At 48.8% G+C, this 23,139-nt stretch overlaps 1 protein-coding gene across 14 annotated transcripts in view; it reads right to left on the bottom strand.

Moving 5' to 3' along the window:
• The window catches only part of INPP4A (inositol polyphosphate-4-phosphatase type I A), a 131,448-nt gene that overhangs the window by 52,167 nt on the left and 56,142 nt on the right, over positions 1-23,139 (bottom strand). For 12 of the 14 annotated variants that reach the window (XM_087863325.1, XM_045771788.2, XM_087863327.1 and 9 more), the window contains 3 exons: positions 9,005-9,075; positions 7,872-8,080; positions 7,225-7,269 (listed from right to left, as the gene is read on the bottom strand). In XM_087863325.1, the coding sequence (XP_087719451.1) occupies positions 7,225-7,269; positions 7,872-7,977 (151 nt within the window). In that variant the 5' untranslated portion in view covers positions 7,978-8,080; positions 9,005-9,075. Of the gene's footprint in view, positions 1-2,886; positions 2,981-7,224; positions 7,270-7,871; positions 8,081-9,004; positions 9,076-23,139 lie in introns of those variants that run through there. The other 2 variants (XM_087863328.1, XM_087863329.1) reach the window with 2 other exon arrangements.

A 23,139-nucleotide genomic window follows, 5' to 3' on the forward strand; every position in this document is an offset into this window, starting at 1 on the left:
TCTGTGTCCACAAAGCCGACAACCTCACACAGGGTCTGACCCATCATGTCTGACCTTCATATGCAGTGAGCTAAGCAGCCACTCAGTCTATAAAATCAGGACACAGCTACTCATGCCTGCATCCTATGGCTGTGGCGGCCAGCACCGAGCCGTGGTGCCCCACAGGCCTCTGTGAATGTCCATCGGAAGCAAATTTAAAAATCCATCGTAATATAAACAAAGGTGTGGTGGTGTTTTTTTTCTTTTTAAAGACGTCATTGCTCATTTTTTCTCCTTATAAGACTCATATCAAATGCAAGATTTGTAAAAATGTTCCTTTTTGGAACTAAGGGAACCCTGTAGAACGGTTTCAGTTGGAAAGTTTATTGTACTAATAAGCATTCTGAAATAGGTAAGACTCAGATCATTCTAACATAGGAGTGACCCACAGGAAAAAAATCACATTTCGCTGAATCTAACACACTATCTGTTGTGAAATGCACTAAGAAAGCAAGAGGACCCGCTGCCATTAGACTATGATACGCTATTGATTGTAAGACACTTTCTGATTAAATAGAGAGTAAAACATGAGAAAAATATATGTCTTAGAACTGATGAAATACACGGTTAAGTCAAAGTTCAACACTGGTAGAAACAAAATGTGACCATTTCTGCCAGTGTTCTCAGCACCTTCATGGAGGACAGGGTTCTTGGAGGTCCTTGCTCTTGCCACTCCTGCCCTCATCATTCCTGATTTTTTTAATGCTCGCTGGTGATTTACAATATAGAAACTGATTTTCGCTTATGAAAAATAATTTTAGTTCTCTCTCCATTTGTATTATCTTTTCATGTGTCTTTATGAATTTTCACTATTAACTGGATAAGATACAAAGAGCTTAGGTTTTCTATTCAGTTAGTTTTGGACAATCACATGCATCTGAGCAACCACCACCAACACAAGTTGGAGAACATCGTCAAAACACCAGACCAGAAATTTCCCCCTCGTACTTCCCAGTCAATTCCCCTGCCTCTGCAACCAATTTCTGATTTTCATCACTTTTGCCCGTTCTTGAACTTGAGATTCATCTACATTGCTGTATGTACTGATAATCACTTTTTTAAAAAAATTGATGAGTTAAGAGTCCATTGTATGAAGGTATCAAAATTTATTTATCCATTCTGCTAATGGATGTTGGGTTGTTTCTGGTGGTGAACCACTGTGAATAAAGGTGCTAAAAATATTCCTGTTTGTGTCTTTTTGTGGACATAGGCTTTCATTTCTTTTGCATAAGTACCTAACAGTGACATTTCTAGGTTACAGCAGAAGATATGTTTAACTGTGAGATGCTACGGTTTCCTAAGGCAGTTGCACCATTTTACAATCCCATCAGCCGTGTATATGCGTTCCAGTTTTTCTGTATCCCCACCAACATTTGGTAGGGTTAGTCTTTCTTTCACAGTTGTTCTAATAGATGTGTTTGAATTTGCACTTCCATGGTGATTAATGATGTAAAGCATTTTTTCATCACATGCTTGTTGCTCCTTTTATAATTTCTTGTGTCAAGAGTCTGCTTGAGTTTCTTGCTCATTTTTAAATTGAATTGTTGACTTTTTTTATTGTTGATTTATGAGTGTTTTATTCTGGACCTGTTCTTTCTCAGGTAGATGTGTTGTGGATATTTTTTCCCAGTCTGTGGTTTGTCAAATTTATTTTCTTACAGATGTTTAGGTTTGTTTGTTCGTTAGGCTTTTAGTCTTGGGGAGTGATAGACAGGAAAACTGTCCCTCCCTCCAAAAAAGTATCCACATCCTAATCCCTGGAACCTGTGAATATATTACATTACAAGCCTAGTGGATGTGATTAAGGTCATGGAACCTTGACATGGGGAGATTATTCTGCATCTTGGCATTATTCTGCATATAGGGGAAGGTGGAAGGGTGAGTCAGAAAATGTGACTATGGGGAGAAAAGGCAGGAGAGACCATGAAAGGCATTCCACCTGTCACTGCTGGCTTTGAATATGGAGGAAGAGGGCCACAAACCAAGGAATGTGAGCAGCTTTAAGAAACGAGAACCAGCCTCACCTGGCTGCTAGCAAAGAAATGGGGACCTCAGTCCTAAAACCACACACACACCCTGAATTCTGCCAATAATATGAAGAACAAAGAAACAGATTCCCCCCTGGTGCCCCCAGAAAAGAATGCAGCCTTGCTGACACTTTGATTTTGGTACAGTAAGACTCCAAGCAGACCTCACTGAGCCCACTGGATTTCTGACCTAAGCAAACTGTAAGATAATAACTTTGTGTTGTTTCAAGGTGTTCAGTCTGTGGTAAACTGTTACGGCAGTGATAGCAAACTAAAGCACAGAGTTAATACTTTTTGCACTCTGTCCAAGAAATTGTTGCCTACCCTGAGGTTGGGAGTGACCCTCTGTTTTCTTCTAGAAGCTTTAACACTTTGTTCATTTTTAAGGTTCTCTTCTATTTCTTTTGCTGGGTCTGCCTCAGTAGGAGTCAGGGATTTGGCCATTTCACTTGCTTGCCCTCCTTTAAGCTATGTGTTTAAACGACCGGGGGCCTGGTTTGTCTCAGCTCGTCCCTTCATCACGTGTGGGTTCTTAACACCCACGCGAAGCGGGAACATTTGGGTCTTTCAAGCACAAGTGACAGCAGATAGACTGAGGTGTAACAGGTGTCCAAAGCCAGGAAGACTGGTGTCAGGTTAAGGGCTGATGGGCCAAGTGCCACCTTCAGAACACACCCTCCTGTAGGTAACCGCCCTCCAGCCCTGACCCCCAGCCGGCTCAGCTACGTCTCACTCGGTGTTTATTCCTAGCCCAAGGGCCAGGGCTTCCAAGACGCGTTCCCTCAGCAGCCCAAAGTCACATCTCTTATCTGTCACTTACATCGCTTTGGCCTACTTCCAGAGAAGCCATGAGTCTCTGGTATGTATGCCTTGTCTCTGCAACCAGATCATCTGTAATCCCAGCTGGATAAGTGCTGTTGAGGCAAAGCAGTAAAATGTATTCCAAGTACATATCCTTTGACTCAGCAATTCTGTATCCAAGCGTTTATCCCGAAGAAATGATCAGCAAAACAAACGCGTGAATGATCTACGTACAAGTATGTTCACTGTGGTGGTGGTTATAGCGGCAAATCGGAAAGAACCCAAAATGTCTGACACCAGGAAACTGCTTACAATAAATACGGCACAGCCACGTTCTACGCAGGCATCCGAAGTGATGGGTCAGATCCCGTGTTTATTACAATGAAAAGATGCCAATGACATGTTGCCACGTGAAAAAAACATGTTAAGAACAGTAGCATGACAAAGGGCGCCTGTGTGGCTCAGCTGGTTAAGCGTCTGCCTCCGGCTCAGGTCATGATCCTGGAGTCCCAGGATTGTGTCCTGCATCGGGCTCCCTGCTCAGTGGGGAGCCTGCTTCTCCCTCTGCCCTTCACCCTGCTCATGCTCTCTCTCGAATAAATAAAACCTTAAAAAAAAAAATACTAGCATGATATTTTTGTAGATAATCCCATCACCTCCACAGGCAAAAAACCATTAAAAATTCTGTATAGCACTGTGTGGGTGTAAAAAAATATTTCTGGAAGGATCCACACCAAAATGCCAACTATGATTATCTCTCTCTGATAGGGTATTCTTTTCCTCTAACATTTTCTCTATTACAGGTTTTAAAATGAGCACTTTTTAATTTTAAACTTAAGATAAAACAGTTGACTCTTCGACGGGCTCCTGCTCCTCTTTTTTCCCACTGTGGTAAAAATCGCTTAAAATAAAACTCATCCTCACCTTTTCAAGCTGTTTCTTCCCCATGTACTTCCTTCAAATGGCTATTGTACTATCCTTGATTTACTAGAATCAGAAACATCCTGGTTTCTGTCGAAGGGGTGAAGATTTTTACCTATGTTACATCAACCCTCATCCTGTCTCTATACTCAATCAGTTTAGTGTGAGTTTTTTTGTTAAATCCGTGTTCTGCATTAGTAAAGCTAAGTGAATATTATTACGAGCCAAGTGGGATTTCCTTCACTTCTCTCCTGTGTTGGGCCCTGTTTCCTGGGTCCCCTGTCTTCCTTTTTCTCAATTTACTCCCTCTTTTCGGTGGAACATATCCTCCACTCACTTCCAGAAAAAGGATGTGGGAGACCTAAGTTTGAGAGTCTGCAAAGCTGAAATAGGTTTCTTTCTCCCCTCACATTTGACTGAGTGTCTGGTTGAGGATAGAAGCCCAGATGAGAAATATGTTCCCACTCACATTTCCGACTCCCAGTGTCACTGAGAATCTCCTCTGCACTAGTCTGACCCCGATCCTTGCATATGACCTGTTGTGTTCCTTTCCACCTCTCTGGAAGTTTTAGGATTTTCATTTTATTCCCAATGCTCTGAAATTTCACCAGGATGTGCCTTGTTATGGGGCTTTTCAATCATTATGCGGGGCCTTGGCAGGCGCTCTTCACCTAGGAACACACTCCCCAGGTCTGACAGACTTCTTGTCTTTTTTCTTGGTAATTCCCTCCCTTCCACCCTTTTCCGTTTCCTCCTGTAAATGGTGGGCCTCTGAATTTCCTAATTTTCCATTTCAATTTCTCTCCCATTTTCTATTTTGCTTTGAAATTTTTACTTTGGGGAATAATTCCTTGAAATATCTTCCAACGTTTATTGACTTTTTAAGGTATTTTTAAATCATATTTTGTTTCTAAGACTGCCCTTGTTCTTCAATTTTTTTTTTTTTTACAGTGTCCTGCTCTTATGTTATGGGTATGCCATCTTCTCTTGAGGATTTAAATTATAATTTTCTGACGTTTCCTTCTACTTTCTTCAATGTCTGCGTGTCCTCCAAGTTCTGTTTTCTCCTGCTGCTTCTTTCATGTGTGGGCCTTCCACAAAGGCCTTCAATCTTTAACCATTCTTACATTCTGTCTTAAATCAACTTTGAAGTATTTATATATAAAATGTGCCCATTTTAAGTGTAGAGCTCAATGAGCTTTGATAAGCATATACACCCACATAACCACCACAGTCAAGATACAGAACATTTCCATTGCCCAAAGGGCCCCCTGTGTTCTTCTTCCCAGTCAGTCCTCACCAGCACTCCTAGACAAGCACTGACGGGTCTTCTGTCACTGTGGATTAGTCTTCCTGAGTTTCACGTAAACAGATCATAAATATACATTTGAATATGGTTTCTTCCCCTCTGCACAATGCTTTCGAGACTCATTCACGTACATATCAGTACCTCATTCCTTTTCGTCGCTGAGTGGTATTCCATCGTGCGCGTGTAGCCTAGTGAACTCTCCTGCTGATGGGTTTGTGGGTTGTTTCCAGCGTTGGCTATTATGAATCAAGCTGCAACCAGCATGCACCTACCAATCTTTGCATGCACAAAAGAATGTCCATTCGTTTTTAAGAATGAGGTATCAGAAGGCTGAGTGTGAGGGTGAGCCAGATGGGCTCCACAACGGTGCCTGGGTGGCTAGCTGGCCTACTTTTGGCTGGGGTCCAGAAAGCCAGCACCTGACTCTTTGTGGGGAGTGGGAGTGGGTGGTTTACTGGCTCCACAGTGAGAGCCCCCTGCCTGGAAGAGCAAGCCTGGCCGAATTAGGATAAAAGGAAGAAGGCTGGGGAGGGCAGGGTGGGGGGCTGTTATTCAGTAGACTTCTGGCCCTTCACCATGCTCTCCTCCGTGCTGATGGACCTCAGCCCAGAGCTTCTCTGCCTCCCAAGTTTCTTAGAATAACCACCAGTCCCTGCAGGACTGAGAGAGTGTGGTGGGAACCTGAACCCCAAACTCTTCCTTACACAAACTTTCTGATAAGCCCCTGCTTTAGTCTCTGAGCTCCCCCAGTATCTTTGGGACAAATCTACAGCCTCACAGACAAGCAGGTGTGACCACACTCCTCTCCATCTGCTCCCTCCTCCTCATGGGTTACATTCTGGGGCTTCCAAAAATGTCTCACTGCACAGAATATGTATTTCAGTTTCTTATTCTTCCTGGCGTCTGAATGATTTAAGACAAGGGAGTGGAAATAAGTTCACTCTTCTCTTGTGAAACTGGAAGTCCTTGGGTTAGTATTACAATTTGTGAAGAGCAAGAAAGCTCTAGGTTGGGAGTGGGCAGCTGTGGGAATCCCAGCAGGGTTACAGGCTGCTTCCCCCAGCCCCCTGTTCCTAGTTCACAACGCAGGACTCCCTCCCACTGCAGAACTAGCCAGCAAGTCAGGGTTGGGAAACCCTCTGAACTTGTTTAGGGGCATTCAGTCTGAAATGGGGATGTTTTCAACATTTAATATAAATTTGATAATAATGCCCTTACATTTTTAAGGATTTTGTCATTAGTCCAAGTTGTTTGTCTGATTTTGCTTTAAGCACCATAATCTTCTTTGTCCCTCAGATGGTAACACCCCTTACAGCACATGCGGAAACTGGCCCAGCAAGGGCAAGCAGTCGGCTCAAGGGCATGCAGTTAGTCTGTGGCATGGTCTGGACTAGAATCACGGGTCATCTGACTCTTGAGGAAGTGCTTCTCTTATGTCATACCACCTTCTGGACACCACCGCCAGGCCACGGGTCAACGCTGACCACTGCCCAGGGACAAGGGAAGGGGAGATGAACACAGGATAGCATCAGGCTCTGGAGGAGAACCATCTGTGGCTGACCCCACCAGGCGGTCCAACCTTCTGGGTAAGCCACAGTAATGCCGTGCTTCCCTCATCCCGGAGCCAGCACATTCTACTACTGTTTTTTAGGACAATTTTAGGGATTCAGGCCAGTATTTAGGACATGCTGACACTGCCCAAGAGGGAAAGCAGTAAGTGTGATTGCCTCCACTCACAGAGTAGGGAACGAGGTCTAGACAGCTAAACTCAACTGCACGGGGCCTTATGGCTGGGGCCGACAATGCTGGCCCTGAGCCAGTTTTCCCACCCTTCTGACCCTCCCCTAGGAAGAGGGAGGCTGTCCTTGCAGCTCTTGGGTGCTTACCTCCCAGCCCCACCCCCACCACGGCCAGCCTGGAGGGAACGTATGCTGAGGAGACCCATGGCCTGTGGGCTCCAGGTTCCCTCCCACACACGGGACATTCACACCCGTCTCGTGGCTTCATCTCAGAAACACTTCAGCAGCAGCAAGTTCTCGGACACAAATTCATGTCAGAGTCCGGTTTTTGTTTTTGAGCAACATACATTTGAAAACAAAAGAACAAAAAATTCAAAAAGATACCTACCTAAGCTGAATTCTAAAATGGGCTCATCTGGATCTTGTATATTTCCTGAATAAAAAAGAAATGACGGGGAAAAAAAATCACCCTTAATAAACTCTTCCTTGCATTTAGATTTTATTCAAAAGACCCAACATTCTACTTTTTACCCACCTCAGAAACAGTTATCTGAGATAATTTCTTCATTTTCTAAACATTTTGCTTCTGAGATTCCTAAGAAGTCTCGGGCTCCAAGACCAAACCCCCTCCCTTCCTCAGCTCTGCACACCCACAACAAGGAGGGCTTTGATCATGGCCTGGGCACTTGCCAGACAGGCACTTGCCAGACGGGCACTGTGGACATTCCCATATCATCTACTGGCAAATGAGCCCTGGGGGTGCCCACCCAAGCTGGAAAACTGCCGGCCATCAGACTGCACTGCAAGCAGTTCCCAGGAACAGGGCTGACCTCCCCTCCCCCTCCATTCCCTGATCCAACCGGAAGAACGTCATGGCAGGGTGCCCCCCAGCCTGGGGCAGTCACCGGGGGCTCGTTCTGGCTGTCCGCAGGGGACTCCAGGAGGCAGGCACAGCCCTCCCAGCACTGATACAGCATGGGACCTGTGTGTGGTGACCTTGCCCCAGGAACCTGGAGCAGGGCCCATGAGGCTCACCTGCCAGAGAGAGGCCCAGCATGTCGGCTGCCACGTCAATGGTGGAAGCCCGCTGCATTGCACGGGCCCTGGCGCCATGGCGAGGGCTGTGCTCTCTTGCCGTCATGATGTCATTGGTGACGATGTGCTTCCTGTTCCTGGGTCAGACCACGCCTGATTCCCCGGGAAGCGCAGTCACCAAGCCCTAGTCCCCTAAGGTGGCAGTAGTCCTGAGAAAGAGGAATAAACACTGGTAAGAAACACAGGGACAGTGACTGAGAGACCATGCTCTCATGGAGAGCGGATGTGCCTAACATGGGCAAGTGAGGAGCCAGGGGTGGAGAGTCTGATGGTCTAGGCCCCTTCTAGTGACCTCTTCCTCTACGGTCTCCAACACTCACACACACACACACACACACACACACACACACACACCACCAACACATATGCCCATGGCATCACGTAAGGAAATCCTGTTCTTTTCAAAAAAGATACGCCACATTAAATGATGGTTTAGATATAACCATAAAAGATGGCTCTTGAAATTTTCTCCTGTGTTTTATTAGGCTCTTCTGTTGACAAGTCTCATAGAATCTGTAAAATTAAATCAATTCACCTCTGTCAGAAGGATATGAGATGCATGAAGGGGTCTGCCGCCCACTGGCTATGACGGCATGGTGGAACGTTGGAGAGACAAAGACGCATGTATCCAACCTGCTCTCTTTCTCCCCAGAGCTACAGAAACCTCCCATGTGTCTTGGGCTTGCTTCCCTACAAGTGCGTGTAATCTATGCCTGACTAAAGTGGATAGCGCTGTGTGCTATGGATACAGAAGTCTCTGGGCAAAGTGCCACCATAGGCTGAATCGACAGATGCTCTGGCATGGCACAGAACACACACTGTGCTCGAAGAAGTGGGTTAAGCAGCAAGAAGCGAGTTTCATGTTTTTCTAGCCCTCTATGCTACAAGTCCTGCTGTCTCTAGAAGGAACCAACCTTTAGAAGTGAAGATAACTAGATTGTACAAAATTCAAACACTCCTTTCAACGGTTTCCATGTATCCAGACACTCTTGTCTTCTCAAAGTGTGTCAACACCTGTGCCCCCGAAGGGCCTGTGTTCCCGCTCTTGAGTTAATATTCACCCAGCAACTTACTGGACATGTTTGTTCTTGGACCAGTTGAGATACATAGCATTTCTTCATAGAAGCACGTCCAAATCCATCATCTAAAAATAGAAAATTATAAACTTAACAAGCTGGTCAAACACGAAGTTCTTGAGAATGCATATTATAATGCTTATGTTATAATTTTAATGCCTAAAGATATGGGGAAGTCAAGAGCTACCATAAGTTCCTTTGAGCTCCACACAACAATCTAACCTTTTGGCTCAAAAGCAAAGGTTTTGCTGAAGCCCCAAAGAATGAGAAACAGAAAGTGCACATTCCCATCCCCCACTCCCAGGGGTGATCTGGGGCGCAGGGACGAGCCCTAAAGCACCCACTGTGTGGCTGGGATGTGGCTGAGGGAAACGGAGGAGCTAAGAATCTGAGCCCGAGGCGTCCTCGCTCACAAACGTCAGGCTCTGGAAGAAGCTGCTGGGCCCCTCTGAGGCTCCGCTTTCTAACATGAGGCTAGTTGCACCCATCTCACAGGGCTGCAGTGAGAACCAAATGTGCAAAAATGGAAGAGGGCTCTGCCCTGCTGGGGCTGTCTGGCCCTTGGGTGCCTTCCTGCGGAGCAGAACACCCAGGCTCTCACTCAGTCCCGGGGGACTGTCAGAGCAGACCTCAGGACCCAGAGCGTGAGCTATCTGAAACTGCTGGAGTCTGGGGTATAGACAACGGGCACAGGGGCGTGCTTGGCCCTCAGGCAAACTCAAGTTTCTCTTGCAGGCTGAGCTCCTACCACTTCCACTGGAGCACCTAGGGACCTTTAGCCCAGACACCTCAAGGGAGAGGGCAGTGGCCCGGCTAGGGAGTCGCAAAGTCTCCAAGGGGAAGACTCACCAGTTTGCTGACACCAAAAGGCACACAAAGTCAAAATATGCAATGAAAATGGTAAAGACAGGGAAAGTACTTGCAGTACTAATATCTCTAATTTATAGTAATGCTTGTACAAATTAACCAAAAAAAAACTCCCTAAAAATGCAAGTGGCAAAGGGATGAATTCATAAAAGAGGAATACATGTGGTAAACATTTTGGAAAAGTGACCAAACTCATTCATCATAGTTAAAAGAATGTCAAATATTCCTATATCCACCTAAAGTAGTCTTTCAAAAGAGGTTTCTTCTCATGAGAATATGCTTTGTTGGCAGACCTAGGGGAAACTCTATCGGGTTCTCTTATACTGCTGATAACATTTTAAAGTGGAACATGAGTTTCAGAACTTATTTATTTATCAAATTATTTATCACATTATTTATCAAAATGTATAAACAAAAACAAAATTCTTGCCAACAGGCCAAAGATGCTTATTGCAGCATTACTTATAATGAGCAGCACTGGAACCAATGTAAATGCCCGGCTGGAAGTAAGCACACTCTGGGACATCCATTACATGCACGACTACATGGCTGCTGAAATGATCATGACAAAGTTCGTGAACACATGACAATTTCTGCAACCTCATCAGGGATCAGGAAACCACAAATTACAACCATGAGACACCGCTGCACACTCATGATATACAACAGCTAAAAACGGGGGGGAAAAGACAATACCAAGCCTTGGTGAGGATGTGGAATAAACAGAACCCCGAGACACTACTAGCGGAGGGTAAAATGGCGCAGCCACGCGGGGAAACTGGCAGTATCGACTCAAGTTGAACGTCCACGTCCACAGGCACCTAGTACACAGCTCAGAGTGGCACTGCTGACAGAAACGCAGATTTACGTTCACAAAGGTATAAAGAACATTCAGAGCATAACGTTCGTAACAGCCAAACACTGGCAACAATCCAAATGTCCATCAACTGTAAACGAAACAACACAGATGGCTTTTAGGAACGATGTCAAGGGAGAAAGCCAGTCACACGAGAGCATATCTAGGCAACTCTATTTCTATAAAGTTCACACACAGGCCAAATGAGTCCATGGTGTTAGAAGTCAGGACGGCGGTATCTTTGAGGGGTGAGTACCGACTGCGGAGGCCACGCGGGGCATGTGGAGGCTTGTGGGCTCTGGTAATGCCCTGTCTCCTGTTTGGGGTGCTGGTTTCAAGACTAAATTTACTGTGTAAAAATTTTTTGAGCTGTACATGAATGATTTTTTATACTTCAATAGAAAACTTAATTATTTTACTGACTATAATAAAGACAACAGCATGAAAAAATGTTTCTGTCAGCTCTGCATCATGTTTTTAATGAAATATTCTACCTGTGTTCTGGTCACAGTCATTTAAAAAGATAGGACACATGGGGCACCTGGGTGGCACAGCGGTTAAGTGTCTGCCTTCGGCTCAGGGCGTGATCCCGGCGTTATAGGATCCAGCCCCACATCGGGCTCCTCCTCTATGAGCCTGCTTCTTCCTCTCCCACTCCCCCTCCTTGTGTTCCCTCTCTCGCTGGCTGTCTCTGTCTCTGTCGAATAAATAAAATCTTTAAAAAAAATAAAAAAATAAATAAAAAATAAAAAGATAGGACACAGATTGAGGCACCTGGGTGGCTTAGTCAGTTAAGTGCTTGACTCTTGACTTCAGCTCAGATCATGATCTCAGGGTCCTGAGATTGAGCCCTGCGTCAGGCTTCGTGCTCAGCAGGAAGTCTGCTTGAGATTCTCTCTCTCTCTCTCTCCCCCTCGGCTCCTCCCCCTTTCTCTCTCTCCCTCAAATAAATAAGTAAATCTTATAAAGAAAAAAAAAAAAGATAGGACACAGAGGGAAAGAGCCAGCAGGAGACCACATGGAGAAGAAGGCCCTATTTGGGGGTGTGACCACGGGGAACTGGTCCCTTTCTTAGCTTCGGGTCATCCTCTTGCAGGACTGCAAGTTGCACCCCATGCTGGCCAGAGGCAGAGGCGGCACCCTGGGCGTGAATCAGCTCGAGGAAGGAGCTCTTCTTTCTTGAACGTCCTCCCAATGTGTCTCCAGCATTCTACTGCCCCACCTGGCCACCCTGCTCAGCCTGTAGTGAGGCTGTGGTCACTCCCCTGCACCTGGGCCAGTGCAGACATGCCACCTGACAGAAGACAACGGTACCCCCGACCACCTGCCAGTTCAAGGGAGGCCCCCAAACGCCCTCCCCTCTTTCACCCCCTACCTCCTCCCCCTGCAGGGCCCCTGCCCATGGGAGGGCAGAGGGTATTACAGCCATGATGGGACCCTGGGGATAGAAATGCTTACAGGGGAACATCTACAGACTAATTTTACATTTGATAGAGTTCACAGACCGGAGAAGCTTTTGGGTCAAGAGGACCTCAGAAGGCACTACATGGTTATCTGGGGCATTTAATTAGGATCTGCAATTTAAATCATCAAGACCCAGAACATGGATCTGATCTGTACCACTGAACTTGATTTTCCTTATTAGTCTCATTAATTTAAAGTAATTCACCAAGGATTCTTATATTCCCAAGGTCCCTGGTTTTCCTCCTGGCCCCATTTGAAGACCAGAGCTCATTAGGAAGAAAAACTGCACTTACATCAAAGAGGACAGATAGCGTGTGGGAGTTGTTCAGGGGACTGGAATTTTTTTCTTGGGGCAAGAAGGAAAGGAGCAATAGCCCATGAAATTAACCGCCTCTTCTCCTCCCTCTGTGAGAGACGTGTGACCTTTTCTGACACAGATCATCAACTCGGTAGCAAACCCAGTCATGTCCCTTCCACCTGGTTGGGGGTGGGGGATGATGGTAGAGGAGCATAAGCGAGACAGGAGGGATGGGGTGGTTCACATGGGTCTACGGGATTCGTGACGGGTGACAGCTGACTGTCAGAAGCTTCTCAGGAAGCCAGTCTTGGAAAAGGTCTGCCTGCCCTCTTCCCCCACAGTACAAGGGCTCCCGGGCCTGGAAGGGGTTCTGGAGGCCCCTCTGGCTCAAAAACCTCTTAGGGCTGCTGAGCTGGAGCTGAGTGGGGAAGACTAGCCACAGAATTTTGCATTTTCATCTGTCTTATACAATGGTGGTTCTTCAGAGGATAATCTTAAAATGGAGTTGCACGGATGGTACCACGCAAGTCCACACAAGGTGACTTTCTCAAGGTCACATGGAGGTAAAGGATGAACTACCAGAATCAACCCAAAGCAAAAAGCCCAAATACAACTGGGGTGCTCTCCCTGCCCAGCCCACCCTACCACAGTCACCAGGGACAGGAAACGGGCTCCCAGCAAGCCTTCCCCAGGCCTCTGCCCTCCAAACGCAGGCAGCACAAGAGAGAAAGTCAAAGGCTTGAGTGCGTCAGAGCATGAATCAGCAGCCCCGAGGAGGAGGTTACTACAGGAGTCAGAAAGAGGAAGAGTTTTCTCTCAAAAACCCCCATCCCAGGATAGCCACAATCACTGATCGATGAGGCGTCACACTGCTCACTGGCAAATCACTACTAGCGATAACCTGAGAGAGACGGCTGCCGCCTTCCATATGAAGCTCCTCCTGCAGACAGTGTCCAGCAGCCAATGGCTGTGCCTCAGTCTCCCTAACATGGCAGGCCAGTCTATACCTCACAATAACGCACTTCCTGGTGTGACCATGGGATGAGCAGTGGAGCACCTTGTGACTTATGAATGCCAGACTTAAACTCCCTGCTTCTTCCATATCCTCCTGGGTGCCTCATTCAAGTCTACACATACACCAGGGGTCTAGCAAACACCTACTGAGTCACAAACTGTCAGCTTCTGTGGCAGACTGGCCTTGCTGACCGGGGTCTGGCCATCTCCTTCGTCCCAGGTACGCTGACAGGTCACCCTCTCCAGCCCCCTTCCAGGTTGGTGCAGCTGTGTGCCAGAGAGCGCAGGGATACACACCACCTGAGATAAAGATGGGAAAGCTGCTCCCCCCGGATTCCTGGCTGGATGCAGGGGACTGAGTGAATAATTCCAAGGCCCAAGGTGACTCCGCGGAAAGAGAGTAGGTCCCTGAGACTGGGTAGAACAGAGCCCCTGTTCCCAATCCCTTCCCCACAGACGACCTACACTGAGTTTAACTTGAGTAAGAAATAACCTGTGTTGTGTGAAGCCACTGAGATTCGGAAGGTGGCTGTTGTAGCAGCTAACATTAATCACCTTGACTAAAGTCTGGCACATTCCAGGCACCCAATAAATGGTCGTGATGAAAATAAAACTCACAGCCAGGCAAGTGTTTTGTCCATCTCTAATTCCACATCAGGCTCAGGGTCCCCTGATAGCTCTCCAGCCCCTCCGCCACCCCAATATCGCCCAGTTAGCCCTGGATCTCACCACCCCAGACACATGCTATGATGGAAGCTGGAGTTATGTTGAGAAAGCAAGTTCTCTGAGATGGCTCCAGAGCTGCTAATCAAACCAGGACAGAAGAGACCCATCTCTCCCACTGGGCACCCAAGATCAGCCTCATTCCGACAGGAGCCAGTTGGGAATCAAGGCCACGCAGGGCTCCACCCAGACCTGGTCTACACCCAACAGGGGCCTTGGGACTCTTGGGGCTTCAGGGCCACCAATTCCTTGAATCCCAGCAAATCAGAGAACAGCAACAGCACGGGTGCAAACACCACAACACGGGCACAAATCTCAGGTGGGCACAGGGTGGGTGGGGTGCAGCTGCCCATGACAAAAACTGAATGGGCCAGAGTTATGGTGGCTATGGTAACAGGCACGGGCCAGGCCAGCACAGAGGAATAGGAGTAGTGTCTCCAGAACGGCCAGGGGCAAGGATGACCAGCAAGCTGGAGGCTCCCCTCTAGGGAAAGGCAGCACTGGTGTGGCAGGCTGAGTCAACCCAACACCAAAACAGTTCACATTCTGCTCCCAGGCATCTGACCAGGTCAGTCACCAGTAAAGGAAGATTCAGCAGATGGGCAAGGACCAGGAAGGTCTGGCTTCTGAACATTCCACAACAGCAGCCAATGGCAGTAGAAAACTCCTCCGGCTTCTATTTGGAATGAATGAATGATGTGTGCATCTACATGACATCCCAGAAATTTAAGTGCAATGAGTCAAGTTTTGGTGCACAGGAAATGACAGAATGGTTGTGAACAGAGGAGCGCGCTCCTGGGGTGGGGAGACACACTGAAAGGCATTCTTCCCGAAATACCACAAACTTGAGCAGGCTGCTGAGAAAGGCTGAGGAAGAGGGTGCTGAACCATGGAGAAGACGGCCAGCTGGCGTAGAGCAGGTAGGGGTGACAGGTGGGATGAGCCACTGTCAGTACAGCAGAGGGACAGGCACTGGCAGGCAGGGGCAGGAGGAGTTAAGCCAAGCTGGAACGGCAGTAAGGGTTCCTTGATCTTAATTTGCCCATTTTGGGGACTTTCACCCGTTGGATGCTCCACCCCTCGGTGCCCCTCCCCACCCTAAAATGCATGAGGATAGTGGAAGCAAACAGATCTTTCATCTTTTTCTCTTTCAAACAAGGCAACTGCCTAGAAAAGATCTTAATCTTCTAAACAAAGTCAAATATGCCTCCTGACCATAAAAAGCAAGGAATGCTGCCTGCCTCCAAGGCTCAGGTATTAATTGGGCAGGAAAGACCAGATGCCCCAGGAACGAAGACAAGGGTAGAGGACAGGGAGGCGATTGTCTCTTCCCTCCTGCGCTCTGGCCCCAAGCCCAGCAGGCCCCAGACACACTGGTCCACAGAGGACTCTCAACACCTGCCCTGTGCAACCTAGACCCTTGGATAACCCTGCAGAGGCCCAGAGCTGGGCGCAAGAGGCCGCACACTTGCTCAGTGAGTGTTGTTCCTCTCCGGGGACTGGACAAGGACTAGCGAGCTTCCCTCAGCCTCAGTTTCACAATCTGTAACACAGGAGTAACAACACCCACCTCGCCGGGATGCCCGGAGGAGCAAGCACAGATGTAGAGAGACACGTAAAACGCCCACACGGAGCCTGACGCAGGGACCCGCGTCACACATGCAAGCCTCTCTTCTGGGCTCTGCCTCCCCTCCCCCACGTCTAGTCCCGCGCTGCACTTTTACAGGCCACCAATGAGCCCCGAAGTCCTTTCTTTCCCTCCAACGCTTTTACCCAACGTTCCAGCTGTCCAGAACTCTTCACCCAGGCCCACGGCACTTGGCTGGTGCTTCGGTTTATAGTCACCTTGTTTTCTAAACCACTTAGGCCCAAAGGTTGCTGTTGGGAAGGGACGGGCGAATGGAGCACCGTTCCTGGAGGCAGTGTGGCCGGTGTCAGACCAGGTCAGCCGCTGGGAGCCTCATCACCTTCACAAAGCACCCTCTCTGGACCTCAGGTTCCTCATCTGTAAATGAGGAGGTGGCTGATGGAAGGGTTCCAGGGCCCCCCCCCCAGCCCCCAGGGAAGAGGAGTGGCTGCTCTGTGCATCGGGGCTGGACACCCATTAGGCTCCTGTGCTGAGGGGCAGCAACCACCACAGTCCTCCTTCTGTGGAGACCTGCTTCCTCCTTCCCCTTCTGAGTCCGGGACCCAACCCTCTCCTACTTCTCACTCCCTGGGCCAAGCACAGAGCCTTGGACCCAGGAGAGAGGTCCAGTGTGTGTAAGTCTCCAACTTGAAGAACACCACCTCATCAGTGAGCGTGCTGGGACACCTCCCCAGTGCAGCCGGCGGCCAAGGGCAGGACACCGACGCCTCAGAGTCAGGCCAGAGAAGACCGAGCGCCACTGCTGTTATCTTCTCACCTGCAGGCACAACCTACCCTACCCAGCGCCCGCTCCCACCTTTTCTCTCCAGCTTCCCATGGCCCCAAGCCCTGTTCTCGGCTGGTGACACAGAACAGGCAGCAGTGGTAATGGGTTCGCCCGAGATAATTAACTAGCCTGCCTCCTCCGTTTAACGAATATGGTAGCTGATACAACACAATGCCTTAACCCAGATTCAAAAGCACCTCTCCGACTCCAACAGGAGGAGTCAGGCACCCTGGATGGGTGCACACATACTCCCCTCAACCATGGCAGCAGGGGCTAGTGTCCAGGAGCAGGACAAGCCAGACTGTCCCAGCTCCCCTTCAGCCCCCCAGCCTTCCCATCTCAGTCAACGGCAGCACCATCCTTCCACTGTTCCTGCTGAGAAACAGAATCAGTGCAGGCTCCTGAACTACTCTGCTTCTCACACCCCACACCCACTACCTTCCCCACAGATCCAGACCGCAGCCCTCAGCACCCCTGCCCCACGGCCCGGCTTCTGACAGTCCCCCTGCAGCCCCCACTCTGTCCCTACCTGGCACTGCCCAGGCCATGAATCCTTCTGCCAGTGTCTTCATCTGGCTCCCCTTGGCTTCCTTGTTTAGACCTCCTGGGCCAGCCACCCTCTTAGAGACCCCTCTTCCTTAGAAGCCATCAGAGGGCAAGTCCCTCACCTTCTGTATGTCCTTCCTAAAAACCAGCCTCTCCAGGAGGTCTCTGGGACAGATCGGTTTAAAACAGACTTGTGGCTCATGTGTAAGCCATGACCTTTGGGGGATTTTCTGTAGCAACTAGCTGAAAATAAGTCACCCTGAAAATGTGCTTAGGAGTGTTGGTGCTGCGCAACATGGGTGCAAACCCTGGGTCTGAGGGCTCACATCCAGGAGATGAGAGAGACGAGAGACGTGCTACCAATAAGCCAGTGCTACGTGGGGGGACGTGCAGGCAGCAGCTGCAGAAAGGGAGGGGATCCTCTGGCGGCCTCTGCTGTTCTGAGCCCTCCCACACCACACACTTAAGCCACTTTGGTTAAGCACCTACTTTTTGTCCTTCTACACCTCATGCTGCTTCTCCTCTCTAAACGGACAATCTCTTCAACAACAGTGAGGGTCTCTCATGGACCAGGCCTTAGGGATACAAAGATGAACAAGGGGACTTGGTCAGGAAATACATGACCAGAATTGCAACAAAAACCTGAATGGGAGACAATCTGAGGGCCACACTGGTGCTGGTGAAACATCTTCCCCAACCCTCCCTGTGTGAAGGGCTGGCCTGCTGTTCCCCACCCCCGCTTCTTTACTGGCAGGGGTGCCCCAGGTGCCAGAACCAGGGATTCTGGAGGCTCTTTCTCGGTGAGAATCGACCCAGTGTTGACTCAGTCCTCTCACTCCCACGCGCCGGGCTTCGACTGTCATTGGATTGTCACACAAGTTTCCCAGAGCAGCACAAGCAAAGATAATGAAAGCACTGCACTGAGCACTGCAGTCTATTGTAAGAGCCGCCTGTCTAGAACTGGAGACAATGCCCGCCAGTGTCAATGTATTCTTCTCTCTCCTAGAAATGTCCAGGACTTTGACAAGTCTCACGTCTTGCTCCATTGTCAACATGGCCACTCGAAGCCCTCACATAATTAGCCCTTAAAAAGCCCTTAAAAAGCCCACAAAAAGCCCTCTGAAAGTTCGCCAGTATGTCGGCCAGGAAGGCCTCTCGGGAGTGCCAGAGAAATTTCCAAACAGGTGAGTAAAAGGACTGTATCCAGTATCTATCAGCTCCCACTGTCAAAGAAGACATGCAGTTCCCAGAGGACCAAGGGCCAAAGAGATGAGGACAACAGCTTCCCTGGGGGTCAGCGTCACTCTGACTGGAGGTCTGCAACAGACCTACCGGCTGAGGAAGGAAGGTATCATCTCAGACCCAGATGCCCCCCCTCACCCAGGGCACTTACTCAAAGCTCGCTTCCAGGAGATGCAGCTAGAACAGAACTCTCTGGATCCTCTAGGGCTGGGTAGGGGCCCTGAGCCCCAGCGTTCGGCTGGGTGTGGCCCATTCACCGCCTGAGACAGTTCTTTCTCTTCCCTTTTCTTTTTCCATCCAAACTCGAGGCTGTAAGGTCTGGCCTGGCGCCTGCTTCTACCTCTCCGCCCACTAGAGCTGACCACCTGGAAGCTGGGCCCTGACTTTCGTCAGCCACCAGGGCAGATGCCACCCCACACTCTGCTTCTCTCCTCCCTCCCCTTTGGGAGGGGTCTGTCCTTTTAGCCAAGGGAGTACTGGGGGGCGTGGCCACAGCTGCTCAAGGTTTTTCGGTATCATAGCGCAAAGAGGGTGTGCCCTCCTGGGGCGGTGGCTTACACCCCAGCTGGAGCACTCCCTCTGCCTCGCCCTGACAGTATGTCCATTCAGCCCATCCCCCCCAGTCCCTGGGGATTCGGTGAAGACGCCATCATGGTGAGGGCAGGTTCTGGTAGTGGCCAAAACAGCCAGGACACCTGGGCTGCAGCCCGAAGAACCCAATTCAGATGAGTTTCAGCAGAAAGGCACATTTGTCATAAAGCTTTGGGGCTGACTTATGAAACTTGAACAGGAATGTGGCTGAGCTGGCCCAAGGACCCCAATGTCAGCAGCAGAGACAATTCTTCTGGGCTCTCCTCTGTTGACTCCTGTCATTCTCTGCTTCTCGGAAAATGAACCTGTGCTCATGGTGATGTCAAGGCAGCCAACAGCCCCCAACTTTACTCTCCAGGTCTGGCTGTTGAAGAGGCTGAATACACAGACTCTCTCCCGATCTCCAGTGCAGCTCATTCTGGGGAAGGCAATCCAAGGGTATAGCTTGGGCCAGGTGCCCCCAGGCCAGAGGGCTGGGGTCACACTGTAGCATCAGTGCTCCCATGAGACCCATGAGTTCGGTGGGAGAACCCCCACAAAGTAGGGGAGAGGGGAGGCTGGAGAGAATCCTCACAACTCACCACAACTTTCACGATCCAAATGCAGAGACCCTGTAGCAAGTTCCTCAAACTTAAAAAAGTCAAAGAACTCCCACTGTTAAGTAAATGTTTTTCATACTGTTTAAAATAGAGAACATAAACATAAAATTAGGTATTAACTCTTTCCTCTTGGAGCTCTTCAACTACTATAAAACTAAAAGATATCTTAAATTAACTACAAGACCTGTACATAAATGAACTCATGTTTCTCATAATATAGGTGGCAGGTGGGGCCATGGCACAGAAACCATCACACAAATATAACGCTGAAGGAATCCAGAAGGCCTCTCCTGCCACCCCTTCCACCTTACTCCTGCCTGACCTGAGCCAGAAATGCCCACAAAGGCCACTATGTCCCCCCAGCAGCCATGTGGTCAAAATAACAGTGGCCAGCAGCCACCATTCCCCAGAAATGAGCTGTCGAGCACGGCAGGGGAGGCAAGATGGGGTGACACCTCCCTGGACTGGGAACAAGGAGTCTCAGGGTCCCAGACGGCAGGACATGTTGTTTTGCTCTTTCGCATGACATCAAGAGAGTTACAGGAAAAAAGTGCAAGTCGCAGTTCTACGGTTCACTGTGGAAAAATGCAAGACCGAGGCCGCTGGTCACCTTCCTCGAGTCTCCACGGTGGAGGGCTCCCACTATGGGGCCACGGAAGGTGGAAAACAAGATGGTGGCTGTGACACTTCCCTGTGTGAAGAGCACCATCTGAGCCCCGTCTGTCTTCCCTCCCTTCAGTCTGTTCGAAGCCTTCTGCTCCTCCGGGGACGTGATCAGTGTCTGCTGCCCACTGGAGTTTCTCATCACGTTTCCAGCTAGCAGGAGAAGGTCAAGAAAGGAGACGGAGAACTGCCCAGCCTGAGATGCCATCTGGCCATTCACCTGCCTCACCTTGCCCAGAGATTCCTCAGGTAGAAGACGTCACGGGCAGATGTGTGAGCACGAGCAGCAACTCCACTGGCAGGTGCCTCTCGTGCCCCCTGGTTCCCGCAGTCCTCCTCATGCCTCCCTGCCAAGTTTGCTGCTGGACAGACCAACGCCAGGCCCACGGGGCGGGGCGGGGGGGAGGTGTGGGGTGGAAGCCAGGCTTCTTCAAGGTCACAAGCTCCGGAGCGAGGTCAGGACTGGACAGGACCAGAATCAACCCTTAGCTGTCCTGCACTCTTCCTGACAAGGCACAACAGCCTGCAGAGCACATTAATGCAATCTACAGACCAGAGGCAGGTAAAGGCATAATCTTTTGCCTTGGCTAGTTCCTCATTTTTAAGCACTTTTACATATATTATTTTCATTCCACAATGTTTATTAGAATATTACTTTCTTCCCTCACCCTTTATCGGGACCCCCCTGGAAGAAAACAGTCCAGATCCAAGACACAAGAACCAATCTTTCCCTTTCCGTCCCCACCCGCAGTCTTTCCAAGGCCCCTCTGGTCACAGTCTCTGACCCGACTTCCAGCCTTCATGTTGAGCAATATTAAGAAGACGTGGTCCATATATACAATGGAATATTACTCAGCCATCAGAAAGAACGATTACCCAACATTTGCAGCAACATGGACGGGACTAGAGGAGATTATGTTAAGTGAAATAAGTCAAGCAGAGAAAGACAATTATCATATGGTTTCACTCATTTATGGAACATAAGAAATAGCAGGAAGATCGGTAGAAGAAGGAAGGGGGGGTAAACAGAAGGGGGAATGAACCATGAGAGACTATGGAGTCTGGGAAACAAACTGAGGGTTTCAGAGGGGAGGGGGGTGGGGGACTGGGATAGGCCGGTGATGGGTATTAAGGAGGGCACATATTGCATGGTGCACTGGGTGTTATACGCAAATAATGAATCATGGAACACTACATCAAAAACTAAGGATGTACTGTATGGTGACTAACATAATAAAAAATTATTATTAAAAAAAACAAATAAAATAAAATCAACGCACTTGCTCCCCCCCCCAAAAAAAAAAACCACAAAAAACAAAACAAAACAAAAAAACCCACTACGGGCTGGAGAGGAAATGGACCTTTCTAGAGAAGGCACAAGAGAGAACTTCAGGATGGGGGTGACTCCTTGTCTTGCATCATTCATGTTTGATTTCCTTTTCATAAGCTGAAATTAAGTACTTCGAAAAAAATATTACCAATATTTTGTTAAAATATTTCAAAATAAATTTTAAAAGCCACAAAACTGGGGGGGAGGAGCAAATTAAAATTAAAAAACATAAAACTTTATGAAAGGGGTAAAAAGACAAAATCTGGCCAACAACACTAATACTAAAGTAAAAAAAATATACGTATGCAATGTCCTGTATTTCTGATGGTGGAGACAGGACTTGCGTAAATACTGTGGTATGTTTCAACAGAAAAGTAGAATGGGAACCCCTGAACCAGCAAGTCATGACTCAAGACCTAGTTTCTCTGGTAGACATGTTAACCCGATTAGCAGGGGTTCCTCTGCTCGTTTCGTACAACTACTGTGGTTTTCTGTAATTTCTGTCTCTTTACTGTTCCCAACAGGTTTTCTTCTTTCCCTGTAGAATATCCTGGTTTAGTAAGTGAAGAATATGTCAAGGGGCTTTGGGAAATAGTTAACGCACTGCCCCCGGCTCACACTGCTGACACACACTCCACAATTCAAAAATAAAACATGCATCCTCCCTCTCCTTACAAAAACTCCCACGTCCTCTTTGAGGTTTGTCAACGGAAGCAGTGCAGGGAAAGTGAACCAGTTCACCACTCAGACAGTGGCTGGACACATAAAAATGGCAGGCCCCATGTGGGGAGACACAGGCCCTGACCAAGGTGAGCCTACTTGGGAGAGCCTACAGTCCCAAACACCCGCTCATACTTTTTTTTTCTTTAAAGATGTATTAATTTGAGAGAGACAGAGAGAGAGAGGACGCGGGGGGGGGGGGGGGGCGGGGCAGAGGGAGACACAATCTCAAGCAGACTCCCTGCTGAGAGCAAAGCCTGACATGGGGCTCGATCTCAGGACCCTGAGATCATGACCTGAGCCAAAATTAAGAGTCGGACACTCAACTGACTGAGCCACCGAGGCGCCCCTTTGCTGGTACTTTTTGTTAACCTAACAGCAAAATGCACTCTTGGAAGGGAAGGCTGGCACCCACACCAGCTCCCAGAGAGGTTAGTGAGGTCCAGGCCTGATGCTGCCTGAGCCTTTTCAGAATGGGAAGCTCTGCGATTATGCCAGGTCAGTGAGCAACCATGAAACCAGGCTTTGGTTCTGTTTACTAGAACCAAATACCCAGGCAACTTTCAAAACTCCATGCCAATGCTAGTGGAGCTTTGGGAAAACAAAGGAAGATTTAGTTCCTAGGGCTTATCTAATATGATAGCTACAGTTTATTTCAAATTCAGGCATCTACGCCCGCATCCCCATGCAGAGCTTCCAATCCAGCCACACCCACGCCGCCCCAGTGCCGCCCCCTGGGTCCTGCTGAACCCTTCACCACCCTCACTCCAGCACCTTTAGCAGGCTGGTACATGGGCCCGAAGAG

This window comes from Ursus americanus, chromosome 7 (genome assembly GCF_024610735.1).
Source record: "Ursus americanus isolate L20-20 chromosome 7, mUrsAme1.1.p, whole genome shotgun sequence".
NCBI lineage: Eukaryota > Metazoa > Chordata > Mammalia > Carnivora > Ursidae > Ursus > Ursus americanus.